The sequence below is a fragment of the Paramisgurnus dabryanus genome, chromosome 1 (assembly GCF_030506205.2).
Source record: "Paramisgurnus dabryanus chromosome 1, PD_genome_1.1, whole genome shotgun sequence".
Lineage (NCBI taxonomy): Eukaryota > Metazoa > Chordata > Actinopteri > Cypriniformes > Cobitidae > Paramisgurnus > Paramisgurnus dabryanus.
Genome location: NC_133337.1, coordinates 25,810,261 through 25,833,822, shown reverse-complemented (window position 1 = coordinate 25,833,822; position 23,562 = coordinate 25,810,261). Strand labels below are relative to the sequence as shown.

Below are 23,562 nucleotides of genomic sequence, written 5' to 3'. Positions count from 1 at the left end.
GGCGTGTTGCCAGATTGGGTGTTTTTCCGCTACACATTAAGGCCTGTTTACAGCGTGTTTTAGCCGGGGTTTCGCCGGGAAGACTATAGAAATCTGGCACCCTATTGAAAGACGTTAAACTGAGAGAGTGTTCGTTCATGAGCACCAGAATGAATGAGTTCAAAAGAAGTTCATAAGGCAGTAATACAGTACGTTCAGTTCATGTTCGCCCAAAATATGAACGAGTTCATGAACTTTCGTTTAATGAACTCGTTCAGACAAAACACTGGAAATGGGAAATAAGGAAATGAATGGGTACCATCATCTGTGTGTTTACAATCATTTATCAAAACATCTTCTCTTGTGTACAATGTTCTCTAAACCTATTTTGTATATTTTAGGAACTTTTTGAGAAACATAACATTCGATTATTTGAAAACTGTTATAATTTTTTTCTAAACTGTGGAAAACACTATTGCCTTATTATAAACCAGTTTATTTCTTGTCATCTGCATATAAAAGCTGTTATTGAGAATAAACAGACGTTTAGATGTTTATGCTTGTCATTTAAAGTCATCATTGTGGTGATCAGTGTTTGCTTTAGTTTAACTCTCAGCCTTTACTGTTGTAGATGAGTGCCAATATTATCAAGTATTATTAATCAACACATGGATGAAACTCAGTCTTAGCTTTATTTAATTACACAAACAGGAAATTCTGTGTCAGAGATTAAAGAATCAGATTCAACTGAACGATTCTAAAGAAGAACCAAAGGAGCTATAAACTCATTTGATTTACTTAAGATGCAGAAATAAATCTCATTAAACTCTGATATGAGCTCATAATCTTTATAAATCACACATGAAACAGAACAGAAGTGACATCTGATGAGTAAATATCATGAACTTTAACCCACTCCCAAAATATAACTAACACATTCATTTCATATAATTCAACAGTTATTAAAGAAACATAAGAAAAGAAATTGTGTCACGAGATTAACATAGAAACCTTTTTTGTATACCTGAAATGATTCTAAACTAAGGCATAATGTTGTATTTAATCTGTTATGTGTTTATAAATGAACCCTACTGCTAAAGAACAAAACTAAATGAAAACCAGAAAATGAAAAAAGAACAAAAAGGAAGTTTATTCTTAATTGACGAGATATCTCGTCAATGGCGGGGAAAGAGTTAATATCTGCTGCAGATGAAGTTGAGTTGTTGAGATTGAGGAAGGCTGATCCAGAGATGATCTTCTCCAGACTGAACTGCTCCAGCTCTGTGTTCAGTGTTGCAGTTCATCAGTTTTGTTCCGTTCCCTGGGGCCCAATTCTGATAGCACACGGCCTCTCCTCGTATCCAGATCCAGAGGTTCATTTGGCAGTAATAGTGTAACCCCATCCACACGGCTTCAGTAGAGGACTGATGAATCACTTTAGTCACCATGAACTGAATCTCCTCTGAATCAACTGAAACCAGATCCACATGATTCTCTCTGCAGTATCTCAGAGCTTCAGACCAGCTCAGATTCATCTGGATCAATATCAGATTATCTGAACACACAACAAACACAAACTACACATCAGATCAAAACAAACATACACCACAAACACTGAACTGAGATCATTTTAATAATGAAGAAACTTCTGTCATCAAACACACATTGACTTTTATTACTCACCTTCATGACACACAAAGGTCTGAGAGAAACTGCAAGGCGCATCATGCCATTGAGCCTGCTCTGTCACACTGACTGCTGTACAATCTTCAGAACCACCACGATTATCAGGTTGATCAGACCTCCAGTATCTGAATCCAGATTTGCTCTCATCTGACCACTCCCATGAGTCACTGAACAGACCAATCCAGACTTCAGGTATGTGTTTGTCATTCATGATCTTCTGAATCTGTTGATTCTCAGTCTGATTCCTCACACTGGTCAGATCAGTATGATGCTGTCTGCAGAAGATCTGAGCGTCTCTCCATGATACTGAAGAACCATCAATGATGAATCCTTTACTGCTCTCTGTTTAAGAAAATAAAGATTGTTTCATGATTTACTTTGACTCTTACTACACTTACAGTATAGATGTCAATCTACAGAAACTCTTTATTTATTAAACTCTTGATTCATTACAAAACTCTTTCAATGTTCTCTAATGAAGTTAGAATAAACTGATCTGAGTGTTATTTTTAGTTAGCTGTAGTTTACAGAATAATCTCACATGATATTTGTGTTTCTGTGATGTTTATTATTGTTGTCTTGTAAAGTTTACATCTGATGATGTTTTATTAAGTGAAGGTTTGATGTTATTTTTGAAGCTTCACTCACCATTATAGCAGATGAATCTCATGTTCGTATTACAGTCCTGATGACGCCATGATCCATCTCTCATATAAACACAATCATCTGGACCATTTGAGTCTCTATACCAGTTTGTATATTTCACAGGATCACCCAGAGACCACTTCCATTTATAAACACTTGATCTATTCAGTCCAATCCAGACAAGTCTAGTCAGACTGTTATCCACACTCTTCATCAGTTGATTCATGTCGTTCATGTTGTTGACTGTGGCCAGATCTGTGTAGTTTTCTCTGCAGTATCTCTGAGCTTCAGTCCAGGTCTTATTCATGTTTATGTGGTGATAGCGGCGCTGAATGCATTCAGATAATGAACAGAGCGCTATGAAAGAAAGAGTTTGAGTCAAATCTCATGAGATTATAAAGCAAACATAAAACCACAAACACAAACTCACCGATGAGAAGAACGCTGAAATATAAAGTTTGAGTCATTTCTGAAAAACAAACACATTGAAAACATCAGATGTTGATTTATTCTGTTTGTTCATAATTCTGATCATCACAATAAATTCATTCATTTAAATGTCTAAACTATTTTAATGTGTAGTAAATAAAGATGAGAATCTGATATTAAAGCTGTTAAATGTCACTGAAGCTAAAAGTGAACATCTCTTCAGTAACTCTTCATCAATTCTTTATAAAGTTTCATTAATAGTCATTGAACATTAATACACAATTCTTATAAAACACTGTGATATCATAAATATTATTTTAAAGTAAATAAAGTTCTTACTTCTGAGTTTGTGTGTTTCTCTCCTGAATCTTCTGTTTCTCTGTCTGTATTGTTTAGATGTTATTATTATTATATCTCATCATCAACACCTCCCATCATTTGTTTAATTCTTTAGAAAGACTATTTTTCATATTTCATTTCCTGTTTATTTGTGTATTCTTCCAGCTAACTTCATGCTGTGTTTTAACTTTAGTACAAACAGAAATCTAAAATAAGGTGCGAGTGTTTTTATTTGCATATTGACAGTCAGTGTCACAACACAGTAAATAAAATATATTAGAAGATACAGCAAAGGTTGGTGTAATGTATTTATTTAATACATATATTTTAATAAAAGACAAGCCTACCCACATAAAAGGTGATGTTCCCGCGACCTTTCGCACGTTCCCTAAAAGTTCTCTAAAGGGGACGAAAAATCTGAACCTTTAGGCTGCATTTACACTGGCACAAAAAAATCTAATTAAGTGCTTACATCTGACACAGATCGGATATTTCTCCATGTGTATAAACACAAAACGTATTTGTTATTTATTACCGATTTTTTTCCACAAATTTTACAAATTTTTATCAGATACATATCTGATATCCTCTGAACTGCGTCTAAACACACATATCTGATTCAGCTGAATTATGACGTCAGTGTTGCACAATGGATTGCGCTGACTGTCATCATTTAGCACCTGAAGTAAGGAGGAGTTACATGCGGTTGCACGTGACTGCAATGCCAGTGCAAAATAAAGAGCATTAAAGCCGGGTATAAGGAAGTTAAGAATCCCAACAACCACAGTATTCAGTACAGAACAACTTGCCCATTTTATGAGCAACTGAGCAAATTTTGGCCGTTAAACCAGCTACCGACCTCCCGAAGTTCTCAACAGTTTTTCAGAGGAAGACGTGATGACAGACTAAGACAATGTGGATGATGATGATACCTTAAATAATTGATGATGATAATAACACTATATCCAGTTAACTTGGAAGACATTAACAGAACGTTCCCACAGGGTCCTCTGTTAATAATTTAAAAACGGTTATTAAAAAAACGGTTGTTATTATGACATTCATCAACCTCAGCAGTCCATTGTAAATACTCTGCTGTTCCTCATTGTCTAGGTTCATTCTTGTTTATAGTGACGTGTTTTTCATTTTCCATGTTGCTTGGCTTTTTTATTAATTAAAGATTATAATTTTGGATTCATCATCTTCCCCATCTCCTCCTTTATCGTCCACCACACCAACCATAACAATTTCAATTAAATAGATGGAGTTATGGCTATTTTCTGGGGCTTCTGGAAGATCTGGGTGGGTTGTGGGGTAAAGGTGGTATTTTTTGCTCTTTTCTGGCTGACATCTGGGGTTTCAACTTGTGGGTGAGTCTCATAACGTTCTGGGAACGTTACTAGGCAATGTTCATAACACCAGCGGGTGCGTTCTGAGAATGAAAAATTTCCACATAAAATATGGTCCCCTTAACATTCCCAGAAAGTCCTAAATGTTCCTTAAAAGGTCTGCCAAATAACAGAACGTTCTGGGATTGTTACTAGGCAACATCATCAAACACCAGCGGGTCCTTCTGGGAACGTACACGTTCTACATAAAATGGTCCCCTGAACATTTACAGATCATCCTGAATGTTCTGTGAAGGTCTTCCAAATTACATCCTCCAACCCTTTAAAGAACTCCACATCATGACGTTCTGGGAACTAGGGAACTACTAGGCAACGTCCTTTACACCAGTGGGGTCGTTCTGAGAACGTAAAAGTTCTAGGGGGTCTTACTGATGTATTTCAGGCTTGTCTATAAAAGCAGAGATTTTCTCCCTAAAGTCACTTCACTGGAGTTGTTTTCTTAATAAAGCTGCTTTAGACACTGATGGTAAACTTTGCTTTACAAATAAATTAAAAGTGTTTCTCTTCAGGTTTCTCTTCATTTTACATTCACCCCATCTGTACCCTATAACCTTTAGGTGTAGTTTGACATTTGAGCTGGGGAGGCAGGACTGTAAACTATTGCTGTGAAAAAACAGCCAAATTCTACAGTAAAATGCTTTTATTCCAACAAAAACTGTAATATACCATAAATGTTTGCAATCAGACATTTGTCTATAAGATAAGAATCAACTTTATGCAAAGTGGTCAGAGCTGATAATGTAGTGGACAGTAATCTTATATGTACTCTGGTACAGACAGTACTTCGATTTAAAGGAGTCATATTATAGGGCTAAAAAGCACATTACTTTGTGTATTTGGTGTAATACAATGTGTTCGTGTGGTTTATGGTTAAAAAAAATCATTATTTTCCACATACCATACATTTTTTTAGCACCTCTAAGTCCTGCCCATCTGAAACAGGTCCTTTGGTACAAAGCTCATCGTTGTGAGAAAGCGCGGTCTCAACGCGTGTGAACTGATTGGCCAACTATCCAGTGCGTTGTGATTGGCTGAATACCTCAGTAACGTAATCGGATATATGACGCTCCTTGCCAAGTTTTGGAAGATGAGCTCCCAAAACAATAATAAAAGCCACGAGATACTATCGTATTTACTACTACCTTATCAACATGAGCCTGAATCTGACCCAGAAAACACGGGTGGCTAAGCTAATCAATCAACTTTACCAGCGCGATGTGAGCAGAACGTAAACAGATGGTAGGTAAGGATACTAATACATAAACCATGTTTGCATTTGTGAACGTAAACAAGCACTAATCTGCACTTCTCAAATCTCGTGTTTGGATCATCATTAGGAAATGCATTTAAACACAGGCGCATCTCTGCACCAAACTCGTCTTTGAATCGTCAGTGAGGAAATGTATTAAATATGAAAACATCGGCTACTTACAGGATGTCAGTGTAGTTGCAAAGTTACAATTGCTCCACTTTTTAGACTAAGCCTTTGTGTACATCCAGCGGTTGTACTCCGCGATATTTAGAAAATAATCCTCCTTAAAATGTGCAGCACACAATCGAACATTTGGGCTGTACTGTTCTGAAACAGTGTTGTAAATAAAACCTAACCACTGGTTTCTTAATGTTTACTCTGTTGGAATGCCAACCAAAGTAGTTTTGCAACGAAACACAGCGTCTGCTCGACATGGCGGAAACAACAATACTACAGCCTGATTGAAAGTTACACCCTCTATCTTTGCGTATATATGAGGGCGGTGTTATGAACATTTTCAAACCAGTATGACGACTAACTACATGGGCGTGTTAAACGAGCCGTTTTAGGTGAGCGTGGATGAGGCTTCACGTTTAAAAAGAATATCTCTTTGGATTTGATACTTTCATTTTTGCAACTTTACAGATCTTTTATGTTCACACACATCATTAAACACTCTACAAACAAAAAAACATGCAATCTGGCAATATGACTCCTTTAAGGTTTGCATTCAGACATTCATTCATAAGATAAGTACGCAGCTAACAGGGAACGTTCTTATAACTTTGGCTAACGTTCTGTAAAGGTTCTCCCAAAGTTATCCAAAAACGTTCTTGCAATAACATTAGTAGAACGTTTCCCTAACGTTATCTGCAATTAATAAACGTCCTTAAAACGTTATATTTGCTTTGTTATCAGAACATTCTGCACACCCTAGCATTAAAAACGTTACCATTGTGTATGTAATGTAACGTTCTTAAAACGGTAGCATTGCAAACGTTAAAACTGCTTTGTTATCAGAACATTCTGCACACCCTAGCATTAAAAACGTTACCATTGTGTATGTAATGTAACGTTCTTAAAACAGTAAGATTGAAAACGTTACCATTGTGTATGTAATGTAACATTCTTAAAACGGTAGCATTGCAAACGTTATATTTGCTTTGTTATCAGAACATTCTGCACACCCTAGCATTAATAACGTTACCATTGTGTATGTAATGTAACGTTCTTAAAACGGTAGCATTGCAAACGTTAAAACTGCTTTGTTAGCACAACATTCTGCACACCCTAGCCTTAAAAACGTTACCATTGTGTATGTAATGTAACGTTCTTAAAACAGTAAGATTGAAAACGTTACCATTGTGTATGTTATGTAACATTCTTAAAACGGCAGCATTGCAAACGTTATATTTGCTTTGTTATCAGAACATTCTGCACACCCTAGCATTAAAAACGTTACCATTGTGTATGTAATGTAACGTTCTTAAAACTGTAGCATTGCAAACGTTATATTTGCTTTGTTATCAGAACATTCTGCACACCCTAGCACTAAAAACGGTACCATTGTGTATGTAATGTAACGTTCTTAAAACTGTAAGATTGAAAACGTTACCATTGTGTATGTAATGTAACGTTCTTAAAACGGTAGTATTGCAAACGTTATATTTGCTTTGTTATCAGAACATTCTGCACACCCTAGCATTAAAAACGTTACCATTGTGTATGTAATGTAACGTTCTTAAAACTGTAGCATTGCAAACGTTATATTTGCTTTGTTATCAGAACATTCTGCACACCCTAGCACTAAAAACGGTACCATTGTGTATGTAATGTAACGTTCTTAAAACTGTAAGATTGAAAACGTTACCATTGTGTATGTAATGTAACATTCTTAAAACGGTAGCATTGCAAACGTTATATTTGCTTTGTTATCAGAACATTCTGCACACCCTAGCATTAAAAACGTTACCATTGTGTATGTAATGTAACGTTCTTAAAACTGTAACATTGAAAACGTTAAAACTCCTTTGTTAGCACAACATTCTGCACACCCTAGCCTTAAAAACGTTACCATTGTGTATGTAATGTAACGTTCTTAAAACAGTAAGATTGAAAACGTTACCATTGTGTATGTAATGTAACATTCTTAAAACGGTAGTATTGCAAACGTTATATTTGCTTTGTTATCAGAACATTCTGCACACCCTAGCATTAAAAACGTTACCATTGTGTATGTAATGTAACGTTCTTAAAACTGTAGCATTGCAAACGTTATATTTGCTTTGTTATCAGAACATTCTGCACACCCTAGCACTAAAAACGGTACCATTGTGTATGTAATGTAATGTTCTTAAAACTGTAAGATTGAAAACGTTACCATTGTGTATGTAATGTAACATTCTTAAAACGGTAGCATTGCAAACGTTATATTTGCTTTGTTATCAGAACATTCTGCACACCCTAGCATTAAAAACGTTACCATTGTGTATGTAATGTAACGTTCTTAAAACTGTAGCATTGAAAACGTTAAAACTCCTTTGTTAGCACAACATTCTGCACACCCTAGCCTTAAAAACGTTACCATTGTGTATGTAATGTAACGTTCTTAAAACAGTAAGATTGAAAACGTTACCATTGTGTATGTAATGTAACATTCTTAAAACGGTAGTATTGCAAACGTTATATTTGCTTTGTTATCAGAACATTCTGCACACCCTAGCATTAAAAACGTTACCATTGTGTATGTAATGTAACGTTCTTAAAACTGTAGCATTGAAAACGTTACCATTGTGTATGTAATGTAACGTTCTTAAAAGGGTAGCATTGACAACGTTTTAATTGCATAGTGAGCAGAACGTTCTTCATACCCTAGCATTGAAAACGTTACTGTTGTGTATGTAATGTTAAGTTTTTAAAACTGTAGCATTGAAAACGTTACCATTGTGTATGCAATGTAACTTTCTTACAATGGTAGCATTGAAAACGTTATATTTGTATTGTAAGCATTACAACATTACCATTGCATAGTGGAATATTCTAAAAATGTTAGCATAAAAATGTATCTTCTGGGGATTTAAATTGGGGTGAGCCGATCCGATATGCAGTATCGATATTAGTCCGATATTGGCAAAAATGGCCAGATCGAATATTGTAGAAGGGAGTACCCCAGCTAACAATTTTACGTTATTAAAACGTTCCCGGAACGTCTAACGAAATTTTGAAAAAGGTTTTTTTTTACGTTCTTACAACGTTAAAAGCGTCCAGTCTTTTAGAAGTGGTATTAACGTTAATGTGTGGTTATAAGAACGTTATTAAAAACATTTTTTTAATAACGTTTTTAGAAAGGTTCAGTCTGTTGTTATATTAATGGTCTAATAACGTTTTTAAAAACGTTATTGAAACGTTCCATTCACCATTATATTCATGTTCTCAGATTGTTTTTCTAACGTTCGTAACAGGTTATAAAAACATTGTTTAAACGTTCTTACACAGTACAAATGTCCAGTTTTTTAGACGTAGTATTAACGTCATTGTTTGGTTTCAAAAACGTTTTTAAAAACGTTTCTAGAATGGTTCGGTTTGTTGTTATGTTAATGTTCTAAGAACGTGTTTCAAAACGTTATTAAAACATTCCAATCACCATGATATTACTGTTCTAAGGACGTTTTTAAAACTGTTCTTGAAACGTCCCATTTGCCATTATATTAATGTTCTAGGAACGTTTTTCTAACGTTTGTAACTGGTTACAAAAACATTCGGTTGAAACGTTCTAGGAACGTTACAAGCGTCCAGTTTTTTAGACGTAGTATTAACGTTACTGTTTGGTTATAAGAACGTTATTCAAAACGTTTTAGAAAGGTTCAGTCTGTTGTTATATTAATGTTCTAAGAACATTTTTAAAAACGTTATTAAAACGTTCCATTCACCATTACATTCATGTTCTTAGAACGCTTTTCTAACGTTCGTAACAGGTTATAAAAACATTATGTTCTTAATGTTCTTAGACAGTAAAAGCATCCTGTTTTTAGACATATTATTGTTATTGTTTGGTTACAAGAAGGTTTTTAAAAACGTTTCTAGAATGGTTCGGTTTGTTGTTATATTAATGTTCTAAAAACGTGTTTCAAAACGTTATTAAAACATTCCATTCACCATGATATTAATGTTCTAAGGACTTTTTTAAAACCGTTTTTGAAACCTTCAATTTGTCTTTATATTAACGTTTTAAGAACATTTTTCTAACGTTTGTAACTGGTTAGGTTTAGGTATCAACAAATACTCAAGGTTATGGTATCGACATCGGTATCAGACATGGAAAAAGTTGTATCGGCCCAGCCCTAGATTTCAAGAAATTTAAGTAAATGTAAGAATGAGAAAAATAAAAATGCCTAGTCCTGGATTAATATCCTAATGCTTTTTGGCATAAATCAAAATCAAAAATTGTGAGCTATAAAATGAATTGTTGGCTATTACTACAAATTTACCTGTGGTACTTATGACTGGTGATTCAGTCACATTTTATTTTAATCTAATTGATTATTTCAAATGATCCAGTCTTGACTCAACTGTGGGGTGGGAAGGCTAATGAATAATTTTTTAGCTTTCCATTTTATAATTTCTATATTGGAATTTTAGAGACAAATATAATTGCAATAACATTTACATACAAAAACTTTGAGAATATTTAAGTGAAAGGAATGTTATTTTTTAAAATATATATAAAAAAACATTGTTTATATGAGTGATGTAACGGATTTGGCAGGTTTTTCCCTCACTCACTTCACCAGATCAAAATCACCCAATTACTAATCACGATCACCTGGCACACCTTATCATCTCTGCACCATTTAAGACTCTCACACACAAACACACTGTCCAGTGCTAGCTATGTTTGTATGCTGCATGGACTAAGCTGACTCTATCTACCAGAGGCTTTCAGCCATTGTCGTCATTTGTGTTGGATATTTGGATACTCTGGAATACACCTGTGACTGGGTGGTGTGTTTGTGCCTGCTCTTCACCTGGACTTTCATTTTTTTACCATTACAATTTACCACAACTTTTAATAAACTGTTTGATTTTACTCTCTGCCTCTGTTGTCTTCTGTCCCTGACAAGTGACTTGAATGTTCCTCTAAAAATGTTTTGAATAATGTTCTTATAACCAAAAAAACCTTCAGCAAAGTTTTTGTAATGCAAACGTTAGGAAAACGTTAATATAATGGGGATGAAACATTATAATGTTATAATGTTAAAATTTGAACATTTTTATAACAAGACTGGAACGTTCTAAAAACTTTCTAATAACGTTATCATAACCAAACAAAGTTTATAAAAGTCAAAACATAGTTTTTAACGTTCTAAGAACGTTTAGAACATAATGTTTTTGTAACCTGTTACAAACGTTAGAAAAACGTTCTGAGAACATTAATATAATGGTGAATGGAACGTTTAATAACGTTTTTAAAAATGTTCTTAGAACATTATTACAACAACAGACTGAACCTTTCTAAAAACGTTTTAAATAACGTTCTTATAACCAAACAGTAACGTTAATACTACGTCTAAAAAAACTGGATGCTTTTAACGTTCTAAGAACGTTTAAAACAATGTTTTTATAACCTGTCACAAACGTTAGAAAAACGTTTTAAGAACATTAATATAATGGTGAATAGAATGTTTTAAGAACATTTTTAAAACGTCCTTAGAACATTAATATGATGGTGAATGGAATGTTTTAATAACGTTTTTAAACTTGTTCCTAGAACATTAATATAACAACAAACCGAACCATTCTAGAAACGTTTTTAAAAACGTTCTTGTAACCAAACCATAACGTTAATACTACGTCTAAAAAACTGGACGTTTTTAACGTTCTAAGAACGTTTCAACCGAAGGTTTTTGTAACCAGTTACAAACGTTAGAAAAACGTTCCTAGACCATTCATGTAATTGCAAATGGGACGTGTCAAGAACGGTTTTAAAAACGTCCTTAAAACAGTAATATCATGGTGATTGGAATGTTTTAATAACGTTTGGAAACACGTGCTTAGAACATTAACATAACAACAAACCGAACCATTCTAGAAACGTTTTTAAAAACGTTCTTGTAACCAAACCATAACGTTAATACTACGTCTAAAAAACTGGACGTTTTTAACGTTCCAAGAACGTTTCAACCGAAGGTTTTTTGTAACCAGTTACAAACGTTAGAAAAACGTTCCTAGACCATTCATGTAATGGCAAATGGGACGTTTCAAGAACGGTTTTAAAAACGTCCTTAGAACAGTAATATCATGGTGAGTGGAATGTTTTAATAACGTTTGGAAACACGTGCTTAGAACCTTAACATAACAACAAACCGAACCATTCTAGAAACGTTTTTAAAAACGTTCTTGTACCCAAACAATAACGTTAATACCACGTCTAAAAAACTGGACGTTTGTACTGTGTAAGAACGTTTAAACAATGTTTTTATAACCTGTAACAAACGTTAGGAAAACGTTCTGAGAACATGAATATAATGGTGAATGGAACGTTTCAATAACGTTTAAACGTTATTAGACCATTAATATAACAACAGACTGAACCTTTCTAAAAACGTTTTGAATAACGTTCTTATAACCACACATTTACGTTAATACCACGTCTAAAAAACTGGACGCTTTTAACGTTGTAAGAACGTTAAAAAAAAACGTTCTCCAAACTTTCGTAAGATGTTCCGGGAACGTTTTTATAACGTAAAATTGTTAGCTGGGTATCAACCTTGTGTGAAGTTATTATTCATCAAAAGGACAAACTACCATACATACTGGGAGAAAACTCAATAAGCTCAAACCTGTCTGTCAGGTCCTTTCATAAGAAAAGGACAACAAGTGGAACAGAACCATGACTGGGAAACAACCAAAAAACTGAATAACATTTGTACAAAAGACATGACTTTATTCTCCTTTAAAGTATCACCTACTACAGACTCATGGATATAATCTATACCTTTTCCTTCTTATTTTACGTATATCTCTTTGTAAATTGTTTATTTAATGTATCTATGCTTTGGAAATGTAAAGATCCTTCTTTACCATGCCAATAAAGCCATTTTTTGGAGACCTGAATTCGAATCCAAGCTTGAGGTCCTTTGCCGATCCCGTACCCTTCTCTCCACCCTGTTAGGGTTAGGGTCTCCATAAATACAGTCTATCAAATACAATAGCCCAAAAAATAACTTTTATGAAAAATTACTTTATGCAAAGTGATGCACACATAGTTTTGGACCAACAAAACTGGGTACAACTTTACAATTTGTACTTGCAACCACATTGAGATCTCCATACCTCTGGCATTGAACCTTAGAAATAATGATACCAAAAGACAAGAAGTGTGTTAAGAAGCAGAATATAAAAGGATATTAAGATAACATAAATGCATCTTGAATTACATGCATGCAAACATGAAAAAAGGGCTTTTTCTCATATTTAAGAGGTCAGCATTGACAAGAGTAACAAGGACTTTTAAAGTTGAGATGATACAAGAACATTTCTGCACATCTTAAACTAAGAGTGACTACACTCTATATGATTAAATACAGATGTTTTTAGTCTAAACATAATTCCAATGTGTGTTCTTATCCCATAGTTTATTCAGATTCATATTATGTGGAAAAAAAACATAAAGAATGAGCAGATGAGTTGTTTTTAATGTGATTTGAGCAGTGCATAGATGTTTGATCAGCTATTAAGCTTACAATAATTATTCTGTTTCTTACACATCTAATATTTCACTTAAGGAGACACTTATACATTTCAGTTTATTTTCCACAACACTTTTCCCAAAGCACAAATTAAAGGAAAATACCACCATTTTAAACACCACAGTCACTATGTTCTTACCTCAACTTAGACAAATGAATACATACCTATCTTTTTCAATGCGTGCACTTAATCTTTGTACAGCATGTTGTGAATGTGTTTGCATTTAGCCTAGCCATATTCATTATAGGATCCAAACAGGGATGAATTTAGAAGCCACCATGTTCCCTATTTAAAGACGGTAACATGAGTAGTTACTCATAGTAGTAGTTTAAGCAGATAAAAAATGAGAACTATATTGTATGGCGGAAGAGTTTGCAGCACATTTGGTCTTTCCATATAGTTTGCACAGTAATGTAATAATTACCTTTTGAATGTCTTTGCAACACATTTTCGTCTTCGTTTAGCATTCTGGCAGAGTAAAAGACACCTAAAGAAATTAAATCCAAGCGCGTTCATTGACGGAGATTGTTTATACCGTAACGGCCGTCTGAACTCTCTGGATCGAGCTCAAAGTGGTAAGGTACTACAGACACCATCATTTATAGAGAAATATAACTGCTTTTTTACTTTCATGCCTGTGATTCTCAGGACCAGAAAACCCACGCATAGTCAGGGGCGTAACCTTTCAAACACACGCTGAACCCAGTTGACCAATAACAGTTGAGTAGTCATCTGACCAATCAGAGTATACTAGACATTTTGGGAGGCGGATTTTAAAGAGACAGGAACTAAATCTGAGCGTTTTACAGACAGGGCAAAATCTGTGAGGTATGTAAGCAATTTATAAGAATAATAATGCATTAGTTGAACTTTTAATCACATTTATGTACTATGGGAGACCAATATATTACAATAAGGTGCTAATTTATTAACAAAATAGGTGCTCTTTGAAAAAAGTCCTAATATGTTCCATTTAGGTACAAATATGTCTTTGAACTGCCAATATGTACCTTTGAAGTATTAATATGCACTCTTTGGGTACAAAGGTGTAACTCTTTGAAAGGGTACTGTCCCAGTGACATCTTTTATACCTTTATTTCTGAGAGTGTACCACTTCATGGCTGAGTTGCTGTTGTTTCCAGTTGCTTCCTTTTTGTTATAATATTACTAATAGTTGATTGCGAAATATTCAGTAGTGAGGACATTTCACGAATGGACTTATTGCCCAGATGAGAACCTATCACTGTTCCACGCTTGAATTCACAGAGCTCCTGAGAACGACCTATTCTTTCACAAATGTTTGTAAAAGCTGTCTAAGCATGGTGATTGATTTTATACACCTGACGCCATGGAAGTAAATGGAACACCTGAATTCAATGATTTGGAGGGGTGTCCCAAAACGTTTGGCAATATTTAGATAAATGATGCAAAGCACACTTTTGACTGGTACCCATTCACTTCTATTTGCTTTTTCTTCTAAGGAAATGAATGGGTACCATCAGCTGTGTGTTTACAATCATTTATCAAAACATCTTCTCTTGTGTTCAATGTTCTCTAAAATTTTTGGAATTTTTTTAGAAACATAACATTCAATTATTTTAAAACTGTTATTAAACAAATAACACTATTGCCTCATTATAAACCAGTTTCTTTCTTGTCATCTACATATAAAAGCTGTTATTAAGAATAAACAGATGTTTAGATGTTGATGTTTTGTCATTTAAAGTCATCATTATGTTGATCAGTGTTTGCTTTAGTTGAACTCTCTGCCTTTAGTGTTGTAGATGAGTGGTGATATTATTAAGTACTATTAATCAACACATGGATGAAACTAGGGATGCAGCAATTAACCGGTTTCACTATTAACCGCGCTTTAAAATGTCACGGTTAAGTAACCGTAAAGCCTCCGCTACACCGCGTGTTTTTGTTTCACGCACGCACACACAAACCAGATCCACGAACCACCAAGAGGCGCGTGCGGCGTGGGACATGCTCGTTAGCGCACTGTATGACAAAGCTCCGCGTTCAAAAGAATATGTGCGCGTGACACGTCTCTTGGTTGTTCGTGCATCGGTGTGTGTGTGTGTGTGTGTGTGCGTGCGTGCCTGCACGGGTGCGTGAAAGAGCCACACTCCAATTGGTCTGTGCAGCATTAAAAACCTCCTCCTCGGGGATCAAATCCGGGCGGGGCTCCTGGTGGTCTGACTGCATTTAATAACGTTGAATTATTTTAACGCGTTAATGATTTATGAATTAATAGCATGAGTTAACACGTTAATGCTGCCAGTCCAGGATGACCCTGTGTTATTATTCGTTTTGAGAGGCTCTTATCATTTTACTAATATACTTCAAACAAATCAAAATAATATACATTTATTCAGTCCAAATATAAAAATACATTTATTCCAAAGATCATTAAAATGAATAGCCTACAGGTTTCAAAAGGCACCTATACTGTTTAAGTCAAAGCCTGCTAGGTTATTATTATTATCATTTGTACAAGAATTGGACAAAAAATACACAAACTGAAAATACAAAAGAATTTAGCAATTGTTAAAAAAAATTCCATGTGATTTTTACATTAATGTTGAGTCCATAATAACCGTAATAACCGTACAACCGTGATTATTTATCAGACTATAACCGTACCATCAAAATCTATAATCGTTGCATCCCTAGATGAAACTCAGTATTAGCTATATTTAATTACACAAACAGGAAATTCTGTGTCAGAGATAAAATAATCAGATGAACTCTCAGAACTATGAATCACTTAAGAGGCAGAAATAAATCTCATTAAACTCTGATATAAGCTCATAATCTTTATTAATCACACATAAAACAAAACAGAAGTGACATCTGATGAGTAAATATCATGAACTTTAACCCACTCCCAAAATATAACTAACACATTCATTTCATATAATTCAACAGTTATTAAAGAAACATAAGAAAATATATTGTGTCACGAGATTAACATAGAACATATTTTTGTTTATTATACATGAATGATTCTGAACTAAGGCATAATGTTGTATTTAATCTGTAATATGTCATAACTCAAATGCTAAAAACAAAACAAAAAATTAACAGAGAACAAAAAAGAAGTGATAGACACAAATGATTTGATTATTTTCTGCTGCAGATGAAGTTGAGTTTGTGAGATTGAGGAAGGCTGATCCAGAGATGATCTCCTCCAGACTGAACTGCTCCAGCTCTGTGTTCAGTGTTGCAGTCCATCAGTCCTGCTCCGTTCCCTGGAGCCCAATTCTGATAGCACACGGCCTCTCCTCGTATCCAGATCCAGAGGTTCATTTGGCAGTAATAGTGTAACCCCATCCACACGGCTTCAGTAGAGGATCGATGAATCACTTTAGTCACCATGAACTGAATCTCCTCTGAATCAACTGAAACCAGATCCACATGATTCTCTCTGCAGTATCTCAGAGCTTCAGACCAGCTCAGATTCATCTGGATCAATATCAGATTATCTGAGCACACAACAAACACAAACTACACATCAGATCAAAACAAACATACACAACAAACACTGAACTGAGATCATTTTAATCATGAAGAAACTTCTGTCATCAAACACACATTGACTTTTATTACTCACCTTCATGACACACAAAGGTCTCAGAGTCACTGCAACTCAAGTCATGCCATAGCATATCCTTTTCTAGCGTTCTGGCTTGTATACAATTTTGAGAACCACCACCATTATTAGGTTCATTAGAGCTTCAGTCTCTGAATCCAGATTCACTTTTATCTGACCACTCAAATGAGTCACTGAACAGACCAATCCAGACTTCAGATATGTTTGTGTCATTCATGATCTTCTGAATCTGTTGATTCTCAGTCTGATTCCTCACACTGGTCAGATCAGTATGATGCTGTCTGCAGAAACTCCGAGCGTTTTGCCATGATACTGAAGAACTCTCAATGATGAATCCTTTACTGCTCTCTGTTTAAGAAAATAAAGATTGTTGTCATGATTTACTTTGACTCTGTAATATCTTTTGGTACATAAAGATGTGGAGTCAGGGAGAAAGATTAATATAAATCTTTATTCATGTGCAGAGCGGACAACCTGCATCTTAACACGGTGCTCAGTTACAACATACTGACACGACAACCCTGCTCTCACTCTAGTGTAGCAAAGAGGAAAAAGGTCACATAAACAGTCCTATGCTGCCCTCTACTGGACAACTTAGTACATAGCATCCCATTTATTACATCCCCTACACCTAGATAACACTAGTTTCAAACAGTTATCTACATTATTCTTCATAACTTATTTACTTTAGTAATAAACATTGTTATATGGGAAATCACTTATGATATCTACACCTATATCACATCGTGTTATAACAATTGAAATTTGCACACATTTTTTTTACATATGTAAGACATTTTAAATATCTGAATATGAAAACAACACAAAACTATAACATTTGTGCATTTACTAAACTAACTAGGGACTTCGGGTGGACTACCTCCGTCCCAGTGAGTTCCAGGACGCATTCTTGCCCTGTGGCTGGGGAACTCACTTCTAACTACTCATAAACCTGTAACTAACTCGGAGTTTTCTTCTGTCTCGTTGATCTTCTTAACTCAAAATTGTCCTTAACCACAGGAGTTTCAGATTTTAAGACCTCCTTGGTAGCTTCCTCCGTCTGCTCCATATTAGTGTCTTTGGAGGACGTGACACCCGAAATTGATGTTAACTCAACTCCCTCTGTCACGGATGTTTTCTCCAACTCCAGCGTTTCCTCTGAAGGCACAACATGTCTGTTCCTCACTTGATCTATGTGTCGACGCACTATTGGGCCATTTCCAAGTTCCACAGTACAAGACACCGGACCTGTCTGTTTCTGAACTGTCCCAGGAATCCAAATAGGCCCTGAACCAAAGTTCTTTGTGTACACTTGATCACCTTCAGTCACCTGTCTCCTTTTGGCATGTCGATCATGGTAAAATTTTTGCTTCAGCTGTTTGTCCTGTACCTGACTTTTAGGATGGAGATCCAAGGTAGACCTTAATTTCCTTCCACATAACAGCTCCGCAGGAGATTTCCCAGTAGTCGACTGCGGTGTAATCCTGTAACTGAATAATGCTCTGGCAAGCTTTATCTCAATGGAATCTCCTGTGCTCTTCTTCATCAGACTTTTGAACGTTTGCACTGCTCGTTCAGCCAGTCCATTAGAAGCTGCATGATACGGTGATGTGGTGATGTGTTTGATGCCATTTCGGGTCATAAATTCTTGGAACTCTGCACTTGTGAAACTACTGCCATTATCTGACACCACAATTTCAGGTATACCATGTTGGCTAAAACTTTGTCTCAGGCACTGAATGGTTACAGTAGAGGTAGACTTATTTAGCGGGTACACATCCAGCCATTTAGAGTAGGCATCCACCAAGATCAAAAACATCCTTCCTAACCACGGACCAGCATAATCAATGTGGATTCTTCTCCATGGCAGATTCGGCACCTCCCACGGGTGTAAAGGTGCACAGGGGGGAGAATTTCTATTCTCTTGGCATGTGGCACAAGTTTTTACCATGCTTTCTATTTCAGCGTCCATCTGTGGCCACCACATGTAACTTCTGGCCAACCCTTTCATTCGTGTGATGCCAGGGTGATTGACGTGTAACTGTTTCAAAAGAGCCGCCCGGCCTGGCAGAGGAATGACCACACGCGCTCCCCACAGAACACAGCCTCCCTGTACACTGAGTTCCTCTCGTTTTTTTGGTATATGCCCCAAAAACTGACTCATCCACTCTCTTTGGCCATCCTCTGAGTACATACTCTCGTACTCGAGATAACACTGCATCTTTGTCTGTCCATTTTCTCACTTGTCCTGCATTAACAAGAGGCACATCATTTTCTTCAAGTAGGAGTACCCTTTCTTCCTCCACTTGAGCCTCTAATCCTTTCTCTGTTAAAGGCAATCTGCTTAGTCCATCAGCATTTTGATGTTCCTTTCCAGCTTTGTAAACAATGGAGTACTCATATCCCCCCAATGCCACAGCCCATCTTTGTATACGTGGCGATGCCATTTGTGGCACTTCTCTCATTTCATTAAATAATGAACTCAACGGTTTGTGATCCGTTACGATGGTGAACTGCCTCCCGTATAAGTATGTGTGGAATTTCTTCACACCGAAAATGACAGCTAGACCTTCCTTCTCTAATTGAGAATAATTCTTCTCTGCTGCATTTAGCGTTTGTGACACAAATCCGATCGGCCGCTCTGTGCCATCCTCCATCCTGTGCAACAACACGGCTCCGACCCCGTATGGAGAAGCGTCACAAGCCAAAATGATAGGTTTCTTTATGTCATAATGCACTAGTATGGCTGACGACTGCAGAAGACTTTTTGACTTTTCAAAGGCTTCTTTTTGTTCAGAGCCCCATGTCCATTTTGTCTCTTTCCTCAACAGGACATGTAAAGGTGCTAACAAAGTGGATAGACTAGGCAGGAACTTATGATAATAGTTCAACAAGCCTAAATAAGCCTTCAGTTCACTCACCGACTGCGGTGTGGGAGCTTCCTGGATGGCTTTGACTTTTTCTGCGACTGGTTGCACACCTGCGGCACTGATTTTGTGACCTAGAAATATCACCTCCTCTCCCAGGCACTCACACTTGCTCCGTTTCAGCCTAAGCCCACATCTTTTTAACCGAGACAATACCTCGTCCAGGTTTCTTAGATGTTCTTCCTCACTAGTTCCTGTGACTAGAATGTCATCCAAATAAACTGTGACATGTGGCATGTTTTGCAAGATTCCCTCCATGGTGCCTTGGAAAATTGCTGGGCTTGACTCAACTCCAAATGGTAGCCTACAGTAAGTGTACAGTCCTTTGTGTGTGTTGATGGTGACATATTTCTTGGCACTTTCATCAAGCATGATCTGCTGATAGGCATGGCTCATGTCCAGCTTTGAAAATTTCTGCCCTCCAGCTAACTGTGCAAACAAATCGTCCACTTTAGGAATAGGATATTGTTCCACACTGGATGCTCTGTTTACTGTGAGTTTATAATCTCCACAAATTCTAATGGAGCCATCTGGTTTTTTCACAGGTACAATGGGTGCTGCCCATTCGGAAAACTGTACTGGTTCTATGATTTTCTCTTCCACCAGTCTTTGAAGCTCAGCCTCCACCAGGGGTTTTACTGCGAAGGGTAGACGTCATGGCTTATAGAATCGTGGTTGGGCTTCAGTGTTAACATGAATTTTTGCTGTGGTGCCTATAAGCTGTCCCAGGTCTTCTTTAAACTAATTTTTGTTCGCCGATTCCATTGCCTGTCAGATGTTAAGTGCTTTATCAAAGTTTAAGTCCGCTTCCGACAAAAGCCGTCTCTGCATCCTGTCGTCATTCACACCACACACGAGTCTGTCCCGCAGCATTTGTGAAAGCGTTGCCCCGTACTCACAATGTTGTGCTAGCTTTTTTAACTCAGCCACATAGTCAGCAACAGACTCTCCATTCTTCCGTGTGCGTGAATTAAATTTAAATCTTTGAACGATTTCACTCGGCTTTGGATTGTAATGATCTTTGAGCACTTTTATCAACTCATCATAAGTTTTCTCCCCAGGAGTCATCGGGCACAGTAAACTTCTCAATAAACTATAAGTGGTTGCCCCTACCCCACTTAATAGCACAGCTTTCTTTTTCCCAGCGTCTTCAATGCCGTTCGCTTGAAAAAAAAACTCCAACATTTCGCTGTATTCCTCCCATAATTGTGTCTCACCGTCAAAAGGGCTCACCGTTCCTACAAGCGCTGCCATCGTGTCTATCTCTGCACGTGCTCTGTACTCTGTGTACAATTTTCAGCCTGGTTCCTTGGTGCCTTTTTATCCTCGTCGCCAATTATGTAATATCTTTTGGTACATAAAGATGTGGAGTCAGGGAGAAAGATTAATATAAATCTTTATTCATGTGCAGAGCGGACAACCTGCATCTTAACACGGTGCTCAGTTACAACATACTGACACGACAACCCTGCTCTCACTCTAGTGTAGCAAAGAGGAAAAAGGTCACATAAACAGTCCTATGCTGCCCTCTACTGGACAACTTAGTACATAGCATCCCATTTATTACAGACTCTTACTACACTTACAGTATAGATGTGAATCTTCAAAAACTCTTTACTTATTAAACTCACGAGTTACTGCAGTGTGTTTGAATTTTAATACCTTTGCTTTAGTATCTAGTAAGTAAATAACATGCACAGTAATATGTTATGCATGACACTTGAGTTGACCCACAAAACAGGAAGTAACTTTTTGGATATCATATATTTAACTTTTTTGGCCCACCTGACTACCATTTGCATTTTGTACACTTGAGGGGGTGGCTATTTTGTTTGTGAGAAGTACATGCCTGGTTTGAATGTTGTAATGGTGTATTCCCACCAGCCGTGGTAGTGGCGGCAAAAACGCGCTATTCGCGCGTAGTTGGACGCTTTACTCGCGCCTAAAAGCCGCGCATGAAATTCTAGTCATTCGAGACAGTCACGCGGAAATTCACATCATGGGAGGGGCATCTGTGTCTGATCTTTGTATTGACTTTGTATGTAATCTACTCACGCAAATCGTTGAACTCGCATCTGGTGTAAACCCACAGTAAGAGTGATATAACTAAGTTAATGGTACATTTCACAAAGTTAATTTGCGTCACGCAGAAGTTTAAAGAAGACAAGGTTTTTCACTGAAGTTTCTAAAAATTGTTATGGCAGTTTAAATTAATTTTAATAATAATAAATAACGCAATAACATAAAAATGTAAACGAAATGATGTAAACACGAAGCAATAAGTCTCAAGTGGTTGTGATCCAAATTTCAAATTAAAATCTCAAAAATGAGGTTTGTGTCACACTTTTTATTGGTTTTACCAACAACGGCCACTAGTTGTCAACAGTTTGCTGCATACTGTTGTCACAAATTAATAAATTACTGTCACCACACTATTATTAGCACAAAAAGGTTTTTAAATATGAAAACTACATTCTTAGAGCTTTTCAACAATATGTAGATTGTAAACATTTTTGAAGATTTAGAATAGGATATAGTTTTATGAATATATAATCATTAATATGCATTCCTATGGGGTGTGTGTGTGGGGGGGTCATGTAACAAAAAAACTTTCACTACATTATTTCTATCATCAGATGACCTTGAAATATCAAAACTACATTCTGAGAGCTTTCCAGTGATATATAGTTTGTCATGATTTAGGTTTAGAGTAGGGGTTTACTGTTAGAAATATGAGTAACACTTTATTTTACGGTGTCTTTGTTACACATCCTACATGTAATTATTATTGTAATAACAGTTAATTATGCATAATTACATGCAACTAACCCTAAACCAAACCCTAATCCTAACCCCAACCCTATAGTAAGTACATGTTGTTAATGATTATTACTTAGTACTTAAATGTATAATTACACTGTAACAGTGATGCCGTAAAATAAAGTGTGACCGAAATATGTATAAACAAATTGGCCCCAGCCGTGGGCCCGTGACCTTTTACAAAATGACTCTCACAACACAATTTTATCCCCAAAATGCTGATGATTGATTAAAACTACTATTAAAGCTTTCTAATGATATATAGTAGTCTGTCAAAGTTTTTTAGGCTTAGAATAGGGTATTAGTGTTATAAATATATAAAAACAATGTGGCCCCCCTTTAGGGCTTGTGACCTTTTAAAAAATGACTTTTTTTTAAAAGTACTATGTCAGTCTTTTCCCAAAATTATGATGACAAATGAAAACAACATTCTTAGCGTTTTCCAACGATATATAGTTTGACATGATTAGATAAGAAATTATATTCAAAACACAGAATAATTGTAGGCGTCCCGCTGGTGGGACAGTGACATTTAGCCGGATTATTTTGAGGCACACTCTAATCATAAATGAATCAATTACTCTCCCTACATAATTTATTTTTTTGATGATATCTGTATTCTAGAGGCTTAGACCTTTCCACAGAGGTGTAAAGAGTAGCTGAAAGCCATACTTGAGTAAAAGTACAAATTCCTTACTGTAAAAATTA

At 36.2% G+C, this 23,562-nt stretch overlaps 1 protein-coding gene and 1 pseudogene across 1 annotated transcript; both read right to left on the bottom strand.

Moving 5' to 3' along the window:
* Nucleotides 1–830: 830 nt before the first annotated feature.
* Nucleotides 831–3,105, bottom strand: LOC135779256 (C-type mannose receptor 2-like). The gene is made up of 5 exons (XM_073814180.1): nt 3,079–3,105; nt 2,741–2,779; nt 2,314–2,667; nt 1,663–2,007; nt 831–1,534 (listed from the first exon to the last, which is right to left on the bottom strand). Exons 2-5 carry the CDS (start codon nt 2,775–2,777, stop codon nt 1,173–1,175), a joined length of 1,098 nt encoding a protein of 365 aa, XP_073670281.1. The 5' UTR covers nt 2,778–2,779; nt 3,079–3,105; the 3' UTR covers nt 831–1,172.
* A 13,214-nt stretch (nt 3,106–16,319) lies between these two features.
* Nucleotides 16,320–23,562, bottom strand: part of LOC135779265 (C-type mannose receptor 2-like) — a 10,670-nt pseudogene continuing 3,427 nt past the window's right edge.